Genomic DNA, 17,191 nt, shown 5'->3' on the forward strand with positions numbered 1-17,191 from the left:
ACTCTAAACTAAACTAACCCACCCCACTTCTGCTGATGATTAGTTTTCTGCGAAGAAGTCGACGAACGGTTGCCACCTCCGGGCAAACCCTAACAGTGATCCTTTCAAGGCGAACTTGATTTTCTCCAAACAGAGAAAGCGAGCCATGTCAGTAAGCCAGGTCTCTGACTTCGGGGGCTTTGAGTCCCTCCAAGTTAATAGTATCCGTCTCCGGGCTACCAGAGAGGCAAAGGCCAGAACGTCCGACGCTTTCTCCTCCTGGATTCCCGGATCTTCCGACAGCCCGAAAATCGCCACCTTTGGACTCGGTGCCAACCTTGTTTTTAACACCGTGGACATGATGTCTGCAAACCCCTGCCAAAATCCCCTGAGCTTTGGGCATGTCCAGAACATATGGACATGGTTCGCGGGCCCCCCCGCACACCTTGCACACCTGTCTTCTACACCAAAGAACCTGCTCATCCGGGCCACTGTCATGTGAGCCCGGTGAACGACCTTGAATTGTATCAGGCTGAGCCTGGCGCATGTTGTGGACGCGTTGATTCTACTCAACGCATCCGCCCAGAGACCATCCTCTATCTCTCCTCCTAACTCCTCTTCCCATTTGCGCTTCAGCTCCTCAGTCTGCGTGTCCTCTAACCCCATGAGCTCATTATAGATGTCGGAGACCTTCCCTTCTCCCACCCTCACTCTGGAAACTACCCTATCCTGAATCCCCTTTGGTGGTAGGAGCGGGAAGGTTGAGACCCGTCTACGTCAGAAGTCCCGCACCTGCAGGTACCTAAATTTGTTTCCCTCGCCAATCCAAATTTCTCCTCCAGCTCCCTCAAGCTAGGAAAGCTCCCTTCTATAAACATATCCCCATCCTCTCAATTCCTGCCCTCTGCCATCTCCGAAATCCCCCATCCATCCTTCCCGGGGCAAACTGGTGGTTATTACAGATTGGGGACCAGACCAATGCTCCCTCCGCTCCCTCATGCTTCCTCCATTGCCCCCAGACTCTCAGGGCTGCCACCACCATGGGGCTGGTGGAGTACCGCGCCGGCGGGAACGGCAGAGGCGCCGTTATCAGCGTCCCCAAACTGGTGTCCTTGCATGAGGCCACCTCCATACGCTCCCATGCCGACTCTCCCCCCACCACCCACTTCCTGATCATGGCTATATTCGCCGCCCAATAATAGTTACTGAAGTTTGGCAGCTTCAGCCCGCTCTTTCCCCGGCTCCGCTCAATCATCCCCTTTTTTATTCGCGGGGTCTTGCCCACCCATACAAAGCCCGTGATAACTTTGTTAACCCGTTTAAAGAAGGAGCGCGGAGTAAAGATGGGGAGACACTGGAACACAAACAGGAATCGCGGAAGAACCGTCATCTTCACCGTCTGGACATTCCCAGCTAATGACAGCGGGAGCGCGTCCCACCGCTGAAAATTGTCCTTCATTGGGTCCACCAGACGGGCCAGATTAAGTTTGTGCAACCGTTCCCATTCCCGCGCCACTTGGATGCCTAGATACCTAAAACTTCCCCCTACTACTCTAAACGGCAGTTCCCCCAATCGTCTCTCCTGTCCCCTTGCTTTTATCGCAAACATCTCGCTTTTCCCCATATTCAGTTTGTACCCCAAGAACCGGCCAAATTCCCCCAGAATCCTCATGATTTCTTCCACCACCCCCACTGGGTCCGACACAGAGGAGCAGGTCGTCTGCGTAAAGTGAGACTCTCTGTTCCACTCCCCCCCGGACCAATCCCCTCCAGCCCCTTGAGGGTCTCAGCGCAATTGCCAGCGTCTCTATAGCCAGCACGAACAACAGTCGGGAGAGGGGGCACCCCTGCCTCGTCCTCCGGTGTAGCCTAAAATAGTCCGATGTCGTCCTATTTGTCCGTACGCTTGCATCAGGAGCCTGTTACAGTAACCTGACCCAGTCAATAAATCCGAACCATCCCAGCACCTCCCACAAATATTCCCATTCTACTCGGTCAAAAGCCTTCTCTGCGTCCATTGCGACCACTATCTCCACCTCCCTACCTTCTGGGGGCATCATGATCGCATTTAGCAACCTTCTTACATTGGACACCAACTGCCTTCCCTTAACGAACCCTGTCTGGTCCTCCTCAATCACGTCCGGAACACAATCTTCAATCCTAGAGGACAATATTTTGGCCAGCAGTTTGGCGTCCACATTCAATAGGGATATCGGCCTGTAGGAACCACACAGCTCCGGATCCTTATCCCGCTTCAGAATCAGCGAGATTGTGGCCTGTGACATCGTCGGGGGAAGTACCCCTCTCTGCCTTGCCTCATTGAATGTCCTCATCAACAGCGGCCCCAATATCGCAGAGACCTTTTTGTAGAACTCCACTGGGTACCCGTCCGGCCCTGGGGCTTGACCCAACTGCATGGCCTTCAGCCCCTCCACAGTCTATTCGATCCCGATCGGGGCCCCTAGCCCTTCTACCAGCTCCCCGTCCACCTTTGGGAAATTCAGCCCCCCTAGGAAGTGCCTCATCCCCTCTGGCCCCGGTGGGGGTTCCGACCCATACAGCCTACTATAAAAATCCTTAAATGCCTTATTCACCCCTAATAAGTCTCCCACCAGGTTCCCGTCTCCATCCCTTACTTTCCCTATCTCCCTGGCTGCCTCCCTCTTTCTAAGCTGCTGTGCAAGCATTCTGCTGGTCTTCACTCCGTGCTCATAGATCACCCCCCTCGCTTTTCTCAGCTGCTCCACCGCCCTCCGTGTAGTTAACAAGCCGAACTCCGCGTGTAGCCTCCGCCGTTCCCTTAGAAGCCCTGCCTCTGGGGTCTCCATATACCTCCTGTCGATCTGTAATATCACCTTTACCAGTCAGTCCGTCTCCGTCCTGTCTACCTTCTCGACCGTATCGAGATCAGCTCCCCTCTAACCACTGCTTCAATGCCTCCCAGACCACCGCTGTTAAAATCTCCCCATTGTCATTGACCTCCAGGTAATTCTGAATACATTTCCTCAACCGCCCGCACACCCCTTCGTCCGCTAAAAGCCCCACGTCTAATCTCCAGTGCGGGCGCTGGTTACTGCCTTTACTAACCTGCAGGTCAACCCAGTGCGGGGCATGGTCTGAGATTGTGATCGCCGAATACCCGTGTCCACCACCCCTGCCAGTAAAGTCCTGCTCAGAATGAAGAAATCGATCCGGGAGTACATTTTATACACGTGTGAGAAGAAAGAGAACACCTTCACCCTCGGCTGCCCAAATCTCCATGGATCCCCCCCCCGCCCCCCCTCATTTGCTCCATGAACCCTTTTAACGCCTTTATCATTGCTGGCAACCTGCCCATTTTTGAGCTTGACCGGTCTAAACCAGAGTCAATAACTGGATTGAAGTCCCCTCCCATGACCAGTTTATGCGAATCCAGGTCCAGTATCTTCCCCAGCATCCTCTTTATAAACTCCACATCGTCCCAGTTTGGCACGTATACATTTACTAATACCACCTGCACCCCCTCCAATTTCCCACTGACCATAATGTACCGACCTCCCCCATCTGAAACTATTCTACCCGCCTCAAACACCACTCGCTTGTTGATCAGGATCGCGACACCCTCTGGTCTTTGAGTCCAGTCCCGAGTGGAAAACCTGTCCGACCCAACCTTTCCTTAACCTAATCTGATCAGCTACTCTAAGGTGCGTCTCCTGCAGCATTACCACATCCGCCTTCAGTCCCCTCAGATGCGCAAACACGCGTGCCCTCTTGACCGGCCCATTGAGCCCTCTTACAGTCCAGGTGATCAGTCTAGTTGGGGAGCTCATCGCCCACCCACTTCGCCGATCAGCCACCCCCTCTCTTGGGCCAGTCACCAGCCCGCACCCCACGCCTCCACCGGCCCGCCCCCAGGCAGTCTCCACTCGCGACCTCCTCTCTGTCCCTCAGCCCAAGTCCCTCCCTCGTCAGCAGAACATTCCCCCCCCCCCCCCCCCCTAGTAACAGCACTAAATAAATCAACCCCTTTGATAAGCCGAACATCTGCTCACCCCCCACTACGCTTCCGTAAGCTAGCCCGCCCAGCTAGCTTGGTAGCCCTCACGCCTGGCGCCAAACAATCTCCCACCTATTGTCCCGTCCCCCCCCCTCCCCCCCGCTCACACATACATATTTAAATGAAAAACAATCCCAACACAATTGTCCGACAGAGATGAAAAAAAAAACCCTAGTTGAACTCAAACAAAGGAAAAGGTCACGCAAAAGATGCAGCATCTGAACAAACACAACTCCATCCCCCAACAGTGCAAATACAAACTTTTACCTCACTCAGCTTTGCAGCTGGTCCCAGATCCATACAGCAGGCACTACAAATAATGTCCGGAAAAAAAAACAAGAAACAAAATACTTTTTCTTTGCAAAATATAAACGCTACAGCCAAATTCCAAGTTCAAAGTTCTCAGTCCGACACCAGTCCTTTCCTTTTCGCGAAGACCAGCACTTCCTCTGGCGACTCGAAATAGAAATGTTGTTCCTCATATGTGACCCAGAGGCAGGCCGGGTCCAACAGCCCGAACCTCACCCTTTTCTTGAAACGGGTGGACCTGATCTGATTGAATCCCGCTCTTCTCCTGGCCACCTCCGCACTCGGGTCTTGATAGATCCGTAGGACACTATTGCCCCACTTGCAGCTCCGTGTCTGCTTGGCCCACTGTAAAACACGCTCCTTATCCAGATATCTGTGGAATCTCACCACCATTGTCCTCAGGGGGGGTCTCCCATTCGCGGCTTCCTCGCAAGTGCTCTGTGAGCCCTGTCCACCTCCAAGGGTCGGGGGAATGCCCCATCCCCCAGCAGCTTCTCAAACATGGCCGCTATATATGCCCCTTCGGGAGACCAGCGATCCTCAGGCTCTGCTGGCGGGACCTGTTCTCTAGGTCCTCCACCTTTTCCAGGAGCCTTTTCTGCTGTTCTCTTAACATCCACACCTCCAACGCCACCGCTGTTTGATGTTCCTCCTGGTCATCCAGCGCCTTCTCTACTTTCTGGATCGCCCGATCAAGGTCATCCAATCTAAGTTCCAGCCGGAAAATTGCCTCTTTAATCGGGTCCAAGCAGTCCTGCGTCTGCTTGGCGAAGCCCTCCTGGGTAACTTGCATCAGCTGCTCCGTTGACCGCTGGGTCGACAAGCCAGAGGTCCGGTCCTCCGCCATGCTTTCTCCCGGTGCAGCTTCAGCCCAAGCCTTCTCCATCGTTCTGTTTCTGCCTTTACGAGCACTCCTAGTCCTCGTCTCCATGCACCGATGTGGGAATTCAGTTCACAATTGCCTCTGTCATCAATTTTTCAAATCAAGGGCGTCATTCTCCGACCCCCCAGCGGGTCGGAGAATGGCCGTTGGCCGCCGTGAATCCCGCCCCCGCCGGTTGCCGAAGTCTCCGGTACCGGAGATTGTGCGGGGGCGGCAATCGGGCCGCGCCGGTTGGCGGGCCTCCCCACTCGATTCTCCGGCCCGGATGGGCTGAAGTTCCGCCGAGAAATTGCCTGTCCCGCCGGCGTAAATTAGAGTACCTATTTACCGGCGGGACAAGGCGGCTCGGGCGGGCTCCGGGGTCCTGGGGGGGGGGCGCGGGGCGATCTGACCCCGGGGGGTGCCCCCACGCCCGCAATCGGGGCCCACCGATCTGCGGGCGGGCCTGTGCCATGGGGGCACTCTTTCCCTTCCGCCTCCGCAACGGTTTCCACCATGGCGGAGGCGGAAGAGACTCTCCCCATTGCGCATGCGCGGGAAACTGTCAGCGGCCGCTGACGCTCCCGCGCATGCGCCGCCCTGACATGTCATTTCCGCGCCAGCTGGCGGGGCAACAAACACCATTTCCGCCAGCGGGGCGGAAATCCCTCCGGCGCCGGCCTAGCCCCTCAATGTTGGGGCTCGGCCCCCAAAGATGCGGAGCATTCCGCACCTTTGGGGCGGCGCGATGCCCGTCTGATTGGCGCCGTTTTGGGCACCAGTCGGCGGACATCGCGCCGTTTGGGGAGAATTTTGCTCCAAGTCCGGTAAAAAATCGGGGAAAAGGTCCAAAAGTCCAACCTGAGCAGGAGCCACCAAATGTGCGACATACGCCTTCATAGCCACCACCGGAAGTCACCATTCCTGATTTTCATTGCTGCCCCATTGGGCCCCACGTTCTGGAGCCTCTCCAGCTCTCTACCTCTCTCCACAATACTAAAATGTTTCTGAAAACCATCTGTTTAACCAAACTTTTGTTCACCTCTGCGTCTGCCTCCTTGTGTGGTCTGGTGCCCAATTTTGTTTAATAATGTTCCTGTAAAGTGCTTTGGATGTTACCGACACGGTGGTACAGTGGTCAGTCCTTCTGTCTCACAGCGCCAGGGACCTGGGTTCAATTCCGGCCTTGGGTCATTATCTGTGTGGAGTCTGCACATTCTCCTTGTGTCTGCGTGGGTTTCCTCCGGGTGCTCCAGTTTCCTCCCACAGTCCAAAATGTGTGGGTTAGGTGGATTGGCCATGCTAAATTGCCCCTTAGTGTCCAGGGATGTGCAGGTTAGGTTATGGGAAAGGGTGGGGTGGACTGGGAAGTTGGCATGGGTAGTGCTGTTTTGAAGGGTCGGTGCAGACTCAATGGGCCAAATGGCCTCCTTCTGCACGGTAGGGATTCTATGATTCTTCTAATCTGTTGTTGAATGAAGGCCATCGGTCTCTGCCTCAGGATTGAAACACTAACGTGCCTAAAGATATTGGTTTTCTAATTATTTTCTGTTGTACAATCATCACCAGCTCTAAAGAGTAACTTCAGCTGTCCCCATGCATTTCAGTGATTAGAAACCAATCATCTATGCTGAATGATGTTCATTGGAAAGTTTGCAATGAACCTCAATATGATTTGAGAAATCTTTGCATACCAGTCTCAACGTCCCAGACGTACGCTGCTCCATCATCGCATCCAACTACAAGGAGGTCTTCTGCTGGCCGCCATTTTATTATCTTCACAGGGGAGAGATGTTTTCTTGCATGCATCAAGCAGGTTCGGTATTGGAGACTCAGCAATGCTACAGAATTGTCATTCGCTAAACAGCAAATACTCTGCTGTATACCTGGCTAATGGAAGAAAATGAATAATGACATGTTTAGTTCTTCGCTGAGTGAAAGTCAAAAAGAACTATTCCTATCTTGATTCTGGGGAGTGCAAAAGGAGCATTCTGTTGTACGTCACTTGAAAGCAGAACGTTCGAACTGTCGCCGTTTGGCGAGTCCAACTCTGAACAGAGATTCTGGCTTCAGTTCAAATATCGTCAACAATAATTAAAATCCAGAGAAACCCTTAGTAAGCACCTCCTCCCTCCCTTTCCCAACGCGCTGCCCCCTTGGTTAGGCATAGTTCCAAGGACGGCAGTCATTCTCCAATCCCTCACTCCCAAGTGACTGAATCATCGCACGAGCCCGGACAGTGCAAACCGTTGGCTTTCCGCCATCTCAACGGACACCAGGTGTGGCCTCGCACAACGACAGGCACACCTCGCAAGGGCAGCTGGTTAACAATTAGAAACCTGGACCTTACTGCTTTTGCTTCCCTGACCCAGATGTGCCGCTGCCAATTATAGGTCCCATACTGTGCCGTGACTGAAATCCTGGACAAAAAAAGGAAATAGCTGCCTCCTTTCTGCCCTAATAGAATGAATTTGTAATCGGCACAGCTTGGTACTGAATAGAGGAAAGAGATAGGGAAATGGTTATGGGCTATCGTAACCATGAAGGTGAGCCTTGTGCAGAATTCTGCTCTGGGACACAGAGCTCCAGTTATGTTAGGCACCGTGCCAGCAAATATATTGATGTGCTTTCTAACGAGTATATCTAGCTAAGAAATGATTGTGTACACACCATTACTGCACATATTACATCCATTTAAAACCTATTAAAATGTTAAATACAGTAATAAAAATGTTTAACACAAAACATTTTTATATCAACATCAATATCATGATTTTATCATCACTAAATCAATGCTTTATTATTGTTCCAATATGTCATAATGCAGCAAAGTCCTCAGTGTGGGAACATTTATTTACTTCAGTTTTTATCAGTACTTACACTGCAGTCTTCTGGGCACACTGAGAGGTTGAGAACCGGGCCTGCATGCAATACAAATTTGTGCAGCACCTCTCCTTTGAACATATTCCACCAGATCACATTTGAACTCTCGTCTCCAGAGACCAACCAGCTGGTGTCAAAGGTCGCAGATTTGTTGAAAGGGTGGAGGAGACAGGTGACTTTGGCACTGTGGCCCACCAGAATCCTGTGGGGTAGCCAGGCTGAAAGAACAAATTCCTTTTAATCTTTTAATTGAATCCTCAACGTTTGAAACTAAGCTCTGCGTGCCAAAGCAGACAAGACACACTTCATCTGACAGCCACAGGTCAACGCCTTAAAATGTAGGGGAGGGGGAAGAAAAAAAAGAGAAATCACCTTGTTCTCTGAGAACGAGGTGGAATCTAAGCAACGTTATTATGTTCACAATTTCTGAGGGATTTTTTCAGTAATGTCGCTATACATTGCAAGCTACAAACAACATAAAGTATCCACTTTATAGCTCCCTCTAGCAACAAACATGTGCAGCCTGCAAACATAAATCCTTTCATTCTTGACAACATGAAAAAAATTCATTTAACAGATCCCATGGCACACGCAAGTGTGAAGAAAGCATTGTTAGCATCGTTAAATTAGGTTAACACCTTGTGCCCCCAACTGTTGCTTTTTATTCATTCTCAAGATATAGACATTGCTGGTCCTTTTTTTCCCCATACCTATCCCTAGTTGTCCTTGAGAAGGTGGTACCGGGCATTCTTGAACCATTTGAATCAATATGGCGAAGGTGCTGCAACAATGTTGTGAGGTAGGCAGTTGTAGGATTCTGATCCAGCAACGATGCAGGGTCTGTAACTATGATACATGTTAAGATGGGTTGATGTGTGGCTTGCAGGGGAACTAGGAGATAATGATGTTCCCATGTACCTCTCCTGTCTTTGTCTTTTTAGATGGTGTAAACTGTGCGTTGGGGGTGGGGACGGGGGTGGGGGAGACACTGTCAAAGACTCAGTGCCTTGCTGCAGTGCTGCTGTGGTTAGTATACAATGCAACCACAGTACACCAGCGGTGCAACAATAGCTAATTAAGCTAGTGCTCAGGGTGCATATTAGGCAGACCCAGACCCCGTTGAGTATCTTGTTGATTTCAAGGGCAGTCACTTATCCTTGACCCTGGGAAACAATCTTAAGATAAAATTGGGAACTTCATCCTGGAGCCTGAGTTTGCAAGAAAATTGCCCCTCATCACTATAATCTCCTCCAGCCCTACAAACATCCAAGACATCTGTGCTCCTCTTAACCTCTCGGTCAGCCCAGTTTTAATCTGGCTCCACCATTGTGTGGGCCTTCAGATTTCTAAACGTATTCTTTCATAATATGTGGGCGAGGGCAGCATTCGTTGCCCATCCCCGATTGCCCTTGGAAGGTGGTGATGAGCCGCCTTCTTGAACCATTGCAGGCCATGTCGTCTAGGGCTGTCAGGAAGAGAATGCCAGGGATTTGACCCAGCAGCAGTGAAAGAATGGCGATGGAGTTCCAAGTCAGGATGGTGTGTGGCTTGGAGGAGAGCTTGCAGGTGGTTGTGTTCCCGCTGTTTTGTTGCCCCTTTCCTCAAAGTGGTAAAGGTCGTGGGTTCGGAAGGTGCCGTCAAAGAAGCCTGGGTTAGGTAATGGAGTGCATCATGTAGATGGTACACAATGCTGCCACTGTGTATCAGTGGGGGAGGGAGCGAATGTTTAAGGTGGATAGACGGGGTTTCAGTCAAGCAAGCTGCTTTGTCCTGGCTGGTGTCGAGCTTCTGGAGTGTTGTTGGAGCTATATTCATCCAGACAAGTGGAGAGTATTCCATCACACTCCTGATTTGTGACTTGTCGATGATGGACAGGTTTTGGAGAGTCCGAAGGTGAGTTACTCGCCACACAATTCCCAACCTCTGACCTGCTCTTGCAGCCACAGTATTTATATTGCTGGTCCAGCTCAGTTTCTGGTCAATGGTAACTCCAGGGATAATGATAGTGGGAGATTTAGTGGTAATAGTGGCACTGAATGTCATGGGGAGATGGCTAAATCCTCTCTTGTTAGAGACAGTCATGGACTGATACTTGTGTTGCATGATTATCACTTATTAGCCCAAGCCTGAATATTGTCCAGGTCTTACTGCATATGAATACTAACTGCTTCAGCATCTGAGAAGCCTCAAAACTGCCAAGAACGTATGTTCTAGAGCACACTTCTTGAACTTCTCTCTACTTCTCTTTCCTTCTTTAAGATGCATCTTAAAACCTATCTCGTTAGCCAAAATATTGTTCATCTCCTAATGACGACTAATAGGAACATACAAACATACAAAATGGGAGCCGAAGTAGGCCATTTGGCCCCTAGAGCCCGCTCTCCTATTCAATAAGGTCATGGCTGATCTGCTTCTGTTTCAAATTCCACATTCCCATTTATCCCATTTGATCCCCTTGTCTAACAGGAACTTCTCTTCCTCCTTCTTAAAAATATTCAGTGACACCCCCCCCCCCCCCCCCCCCCCGCCCCCCGCCTCCACCGCATCCAAGACAGAGTTCCAAAGTCGCACAACCCTCTGAGAGAAAAAACGTTCTCCTCATCTCTGTCCTAAAAGGGCAACCCCGAATTTCAAAACAGTGCCTCCGAGTTCTGGACTTGCTCACAAGAGGAAACATCCTTTCTGTCATATCCTGGGCCCAACGGAAACCTAGGGAGTGATGGATCTGGTTTTCCCAGAAGCCCTCGGACAATAAGCGCTCCCACGCTGAAAGGGGGCGGAGCTCCCAAGGACTTTCAGTATAAAGCCAGCCAGCTCAGAATCGGCCGGCACTCACTTGGAGGAGTAGCTTGTACAAAAGTCTCCGTAAGAGACTTCAATAAACTTCCCGTTTCACCTGCAACCCGATGTGGTCTCCTTCCTTTGGGCTGGTTCTAATACTTTCCATGTCAAGACCGTTCAGGATCTTTATATAAGTCAATCAAGTCATCCCACATTTTTCTCAACTCAGTGAAAGCAGTCCCAGTCTGTCCAACCTTTCCTCATAAGGCAACCTGCTCATTCCAGGAATTAATACAGCAAACCTCCTTTGCTAAGTAAGCATTTACATCCTTCCTTAAATTAGGAGAGCAAAACTGCGCACATTATTTGAGGTGTTGTGTCACCAATGCCCTTTAGAACTGAAGCATAACATCCTTATTTTTATGTGCAATCCCTCTCGTAACGAAGGATATGTTGCTTTGTGTCACACTTTTTTGTATATTACTCTTGTAAAGTACCATGAAATGTCTCACTAGGCACTATATCAATACAAGTTGTTGTTATATTGTTGTTGAGGAGACTGAACGACAATATCTTGGATTCTCATTGGGGGACAAGTGAGCATCAGCCTCGAAGGAACAGACCAAGTGAGCATAAAATATCACAACTCTGCTGGAAACCTCAGACAATCCATGTACAATACCACAGGATATCCACTGATAATATAACATAGCGTCTATTTGCACTAAATAGCACACACAGGAATTTGTCACAAATGCGTCAATCAGATGCGAGAAACAAAAATATCAGAGAAAAAAAGTTGATTCGACTTGTAAGGACCAGTCCAGGCCAGTATATGGATTTGCAACGAGGAGCTGGTTCACAGGTAGTAAGCTACAGTCGGGTGAGCTGGTGCAGATAAATTGAGTTGCTTGACACATTGAAAGATTTACATCAGGCTGAAGTTAATCAGGCCATTAAGGGGAGGCCCAACAATGACCATGAAACTATTGGCAATTGTCATCAAAACCAATCTAATGTCCTTTAGGGAAGGAAATCTGTCATTCTTACCCGGTCTGGTCTACATGCGACCCAAGATCAACAGCAAAGTGGTTGATTCTGAAATGGCCGGGTGATTCAAGGCCATTTAGGGATGGGCAATAAATGTTGGGCCACATTCAGCGATGCCCACATTCCATCGCTGACTTTTTAAAAATTGTCCATGTCTTCACTCAGAATAGTTGTTCTACAAATCCTTACTTATTATTATAAACTTCTAAAGCCATTTAGTGAAGGAGACCGGAAATCAATCTTTACTCAAATAATGATTTATTCACAAACTGGAACATTACGGGTATATAGCTCCTCTCCCTACTCATCACCCGAGTGTCAATAGGGGATGCATGGTGGCTAGCACTGCTGCCTCACAGCTCCAGGGTCCCAGGTTCAATTCCAACCTCAGGTGACTGTCTGAAGTTTGCACTTTCTCCCCGTGTGTGCGTGGGTTTCCTCCGGGTGCTCCGGTTTCCTCCCACAGTCCAAAGATGTGCAGGTTAGGTGGATTGGCCATGCTAAATTGCCCCTTAGTGTCCAAAAGGTTAGGTTGGGTTACTGGGTTTACAGGGACAGGGTGGAAGTGTGGGCTTAAGTAGGGTGCTCTTTCTGAGGGCCGGTGCCGACTCGGTGGGCCGAATGGCTTCTTCTGCACTGTAAATTCTATGATTCTAAGTCTCTCTTTATATGTGCTCAAACACTGAATTCTCTACACCTATAGAACCATAGAAACGATACAACACAGAAGGGGGCCATTCAGCTCATCTTGTCTATGCCGAACCAAAGACATCCTGGTGCCCTTTCTAATACGATCTTCCTGCACACGGCCCATAACCCTGCAGCTTACGGAACCTAAGGTGCAGATCCAGATACTTTAAAAAGAGTTTATGGTCTCCGCCTCCACCACCAACTCAGGCACAGAATCCCAGACCATCACCACCCTCTGCGTAAAAAGGTTTTTCCTCATGTCCCCTCTAATCCTTCGGCCACGCAGCTTGAATCTATGACCCCCTGGCTTTTGAACTCTACCCTCACAATTTTGTATATCTCAATCATGTCACCCCTCAACCTTCTCTGTTCCAAGGAAAACAACCCCAACCTCTCCAATCTCTCCTCGCAGTTGCTATTTTCCAGCCCTGGTAACATTCTAGTAAATCTTCTCTGCACTCTCTCTAGAGCAATTGTATCCTTCGTGTAATATACTGACTAGAACTGCACACAACACTCCAATTGTAGCCTCATCAGTGTCTTGTACAATTCCATCATTATATCCCTACTTTTGTATTCTATACCTCTGCCAATGAAGGAAAGCATTCCATAGGCCTTCTTTATAACCTTATCTACCTGCACTGCTACCTTTAGGGACCTGTGTGCTTGTGATTCCTGCCGTCATTTATCACAGTTGAACTCCATCTGTCACTTCTCTGCCCACTCCACCAACCCATCTATATCATTTTGGAGCTTACAGCTATCCTCTACACTATTCACTACACGGCCATTTTTTGTGTCTTCTTCAAATTTCCCAATTGTGCCTTCCACATTCAAGTCCAAATCATTAATATATAAAACAAGCAGCAGGAGTCACAATGCTGAGCCCTTCGGACCACCACATGAAACAGCTTTCCATTTGCAAGAACAGCTATTGACCATCATCCTTTGTTTCCTTTTACTCAGCTTTAGATCCAATTCGCCACATTACCCTGCATCCTGTGGGCTATTACTTTTTTGACTAGTCTGCCATGTGGAGCCTTGTAAAATGTCTTACTAAAATCCATGTAGACAACATCCACTGCACTATCCTCATTGATCCTTCATGTCATTTCCTCAAAGAATTCAATCAAATTTGTAAAGCATGACCTTCCCTTAATATCCCTGACTAGTCCATGCCTTTCTAAGTGACAGTTTATCCAATGTCGCAGGATTGATTATAACAATTTGCCCACCACGGAAGAAAGACTAAACGGCCTATAATTGTTTGGCCTTTCCCTCATACCCTTCATAACAAAACTGAACTACATTTGCCTTCCTCCAGTCCTCCATCACCTCCCCTGTGTCTAGTGAAGATTGGAAAATAATCCTCAGAGCATCTGCTATTTCCTCCCCGACCTCTTTCAACATCTCAGGAAACAATCCATCCGGCCCGAGTGACTTATCCACTTTCAGGAATTCCAACACCTCTAGCACTTCCTCTCCGGTTATGATATGTAATACGTGTTTATCCTTACCCTTAATTTATACAATTAATAATTAGCAATTATTTATTTTATCAAATTAAATTTACCTTGTTATATGATTCAATGTTAAGTAAGGTTTTGTAGTACCCTGGCCCTGCCTGAACCAAAAGCTCTGGGTTCAAGTTCCACTCCAGGGCTTGATGGGCACAGCAGGTGTGTTCATAGCATATTGATTATCACAGCCATGTGATAGAAAGCAAGTTGGTGCCTCTACCATCACTTTCCATAGCTCCACACTGCAACATGCATGTCGAGGTGCACACAAACTCAGAAACTGCCGGGAAAACTCAGCAGGTCTGGCAGCAGCTGTGACGAGAGAAACAGAGTTGCCGTTTCAAGTCCAATATGTCTCTTCTTTGCAAAAGTGCATGTTGCCATAGCAACGTGGACTCCCTGAGTGATCTGCAGCACATCACCCACCTTAAGAACAATATTGGGAGTAAAGCATATTTTAGAATTGGTTACACGTTCCAAGGCAATTGATGCAATTAACAGCATCGCAAAATAAAACTTTATGTTCTCTCAGAAACTCAGAGAGAGTTTGTCTGCTTGATCTATAAAATCTTTAGCTTATTAAAGTGTGAGATAAATCTTGAGAGTGTGTTACAAATGAACAAAGATCAAATTTGGAAAGCACACTTTAAATTGTTTCACTACTGTTATAACTTGCAAACGGCCCTATTGGCTGGGGACAGTTGGTCACCCCAAGATATCTTTTGGGGAATATGAGCTCCCCTATTGAGGGGATGCGGGGGACAATCATTTGCTTTGCAGCTGTATAAATACAGCTGGCTAGTGTGGTACCAGCTAGAGAGGGAACCTGTAGTGAACTGCAGGTGCAGTGTACATATTGCTGTAAATAAGGTTACTTTTTCTTTGGCTCTTTAAACTCGTGCTGGGTTCTTCGTGGCCCTCACAAAAACTATTACCCGAGAATGAATAAGAATCAACAACTGCATGCCACGTTTTTATTTCGCACCTGATTAAGAACAAAAACTATCCCCTCAGCAAGGTACATAACCAAACGAAAATCAGTTCAGCTATCTTAGCAGGAATAAAACTGACACAATTATAATCAGGCAGCAATTATAATCTGCAGAAAGCTATTTCTTACAGCCGTATTCTAAAAGCTGGTTTGTGCATTTAGATCTGTGGTGATCTTAGCTAACAATAAATACAGGAGGAAATTTGACTTGCACACATTAAACATCTTAATGAAAATAGCATAAGGAGGATTTTCACCTGCTGAGTATATAAAGTTACATTTCTCTAAGATTTTGTTCTCAATGTCCAAGTAGCCCTTTAACGGTGATGTTTCAAGGCAGCACAGTGGTTAGCACTGCTGCCTCATGGCACTAAGGACCTGGGTTCGATCCCGGCTGCGGGTCACTGTCCGTGTGGCGTTTGCACATTTTCCCCGTGTCTGCGTGGGTCTCACCTCCACAACCCAAAGATCTGCAAGATAGGTGGAGTGGCCATGCTAAATTGCCCCTTAACTGGAAAAAGATAATTGGGTACTCTTAAAAAAATTTTTTTTTTTTTTTAAAAGAACAGTGTTTTTTAATAATAATAAAAAATTTTGTCACAAGTAGGCTTACATTAACACTGCAATGAAGTTATTGTGAAAATCCCCTGGTCGCCACATTCCGGCGCCTGTCCGGGTACACGGAGGGAGAATTCAGAATGTCCAAATTACCTAACAGCACGTCTTTCAGGATTTGTGGGAGGAAACCAGAGCACTCGGAGGAAACCCACGCAGACTCAGGGAGAATGTGTAGACTCCGCACAGACAGTGACCCATGCCGGGAATCAAACCTGGGACCCTGGCGCTGTGAAGCAACATTGCTAACCACTGTGCTACTGTGACGCCCTATCTCTTTACCTCACTTTAAGAGGGTCCTTAAAATCTACCTCTTCAACCATGCTTTTGGCCACGTATCCTTTATAACTCGCCTGTGAGGTACCCCGAGTTGGTTTATTTTGTTATGGGTACTATATAAATACAGTCTGTTGTTGTAAAGTTCAGGGCCAAAAAATCCTGCAACCACTCTGCAAAATTCTCTCAGTAGGTTGATGCACAGGAACCATCATTTTGCCTGGAAAATCCCAAGCGAGATAAAATGCTAATTTTAAGTCAATCTAAGCAGAAATTCATGACACTCCCTTGTGACAATTGCCCATTATAAAATTAGGTCGACATTTTATAATATTTCTGGTAGTGGTGGTAGTGGGGGGAGGGGGTGGCAAGGGGTGAAGGTAACCGAAAATAATCGAGATTCTGAGGTACTAAACGTCAAGCTATAAAACAATCTTAAAACCAAGGTGCTAATTAAATTCAGTAGACTTTCAGCCAAAAATAATGGGTAAGATAAATGAATAAGTCAGATGGGAAATTCTGATTAGGCAGCCCAGAAAATGTTTTCAATAAGCTGTAATGTTTGTAACAAATGCAGTACCTTTTAGCAAAGAATGTTCCATGAGGAGTTGAGTTCGAGCTGCGTGCAAACCTAGGGTGATTATTATCCTCCCATTTTCACATCCACAAACCAGATTATCGATATTGGGAATATAGACACTGGCGGTAATCAATCCAGCCTGGATTCCGTTTGGGAGAACGCCCAGCTGGTCAGTTATTTCTGCTGTCATGGTCTTATTCTGTTCAAAGGTGCCTTGAAGACTCAGTGTGGCAGCTATCTGGATCTCTGAAAGCAGGTTACAAGTTAAATGTAGGTGAAGCAGAGTCTTCAGCCCACTTGCTCTTCAGAATATCAACTCCCTGTCTTCAGCTACTTCTTAAATAAATCTAACAAACACAAGTCACAACTTAAAAGAATGAAGAGAGTTAGCACCCTTCGGTGAGGATGAATTTCTACGTTATACTGAATCATCGATCAGCATGCTTAGCCACAGAGGTCTTCCCCCTTCAGGTACCAAGCCCCAACAGGGCACTGGCAACCATGGGCTTCCATTGAATCGCTCCATGATAATTCTTGGCATAGTACTGCAGTGGTTTGCTATTGCCTTCTGCTGGCCCTTACCGCCCGCCATCATGATTCCCAGGCTGATAATCAATGC

The 17,191-nt window shown here is 48.1% G+C and overlaps 1 protein-coding gene across 2 annotated transcripts in view; it reads right to left on the reverse strand.

The window, feature by feature from the left end:
* The window catches only part of LOC140387499 (WD repeat-containing protein 72-like), a 510,520-nt gene that overhangs the window by 383,129 nt on the left and 110,200 nt on the right, over window positions 1–17,191 (reverse strand). For both annotated transcript variants that reach the window (XM_072470674.1, XM_072470672.1), the window contains exons 12-14: window positions 16,573–16,818; window positions 8,067–8,287; window positions 6,881–7,076 (exon numbers count right to left, since the gene is read on the reverse strand). In XM_072470674.1, coding sequence (XP_072326775.1) covers window positions 6,881–7,076; window positions 8,067–8,287; window positions 16,573–16,818 — 663 coding nt within the window. The remainder of the gene's footprint in view (window positions 1–6,880; window positions 7,077–8,066; window positions 8,288–16,572; window positions 16,819–17,191) is intronic.

The sequence above is a fragment of the Scyliorhinus torazame genome, chromosome 12, assembly GCF_047496885.1.
Source record: "Scyliorhinus torazame isolate Kashiwa2021f chromosome 12, sScyTor2.1, whole genome shotgun sequence".
Classification (NCBI taxonomy): domain Eukaryota; kingdom Metazoa; phylum Chordata; class Chondrichthyes; order Carcharhiniformes; family Scyliorhinidae; genus Scyliorhinus; species Scyliorhinus torazame.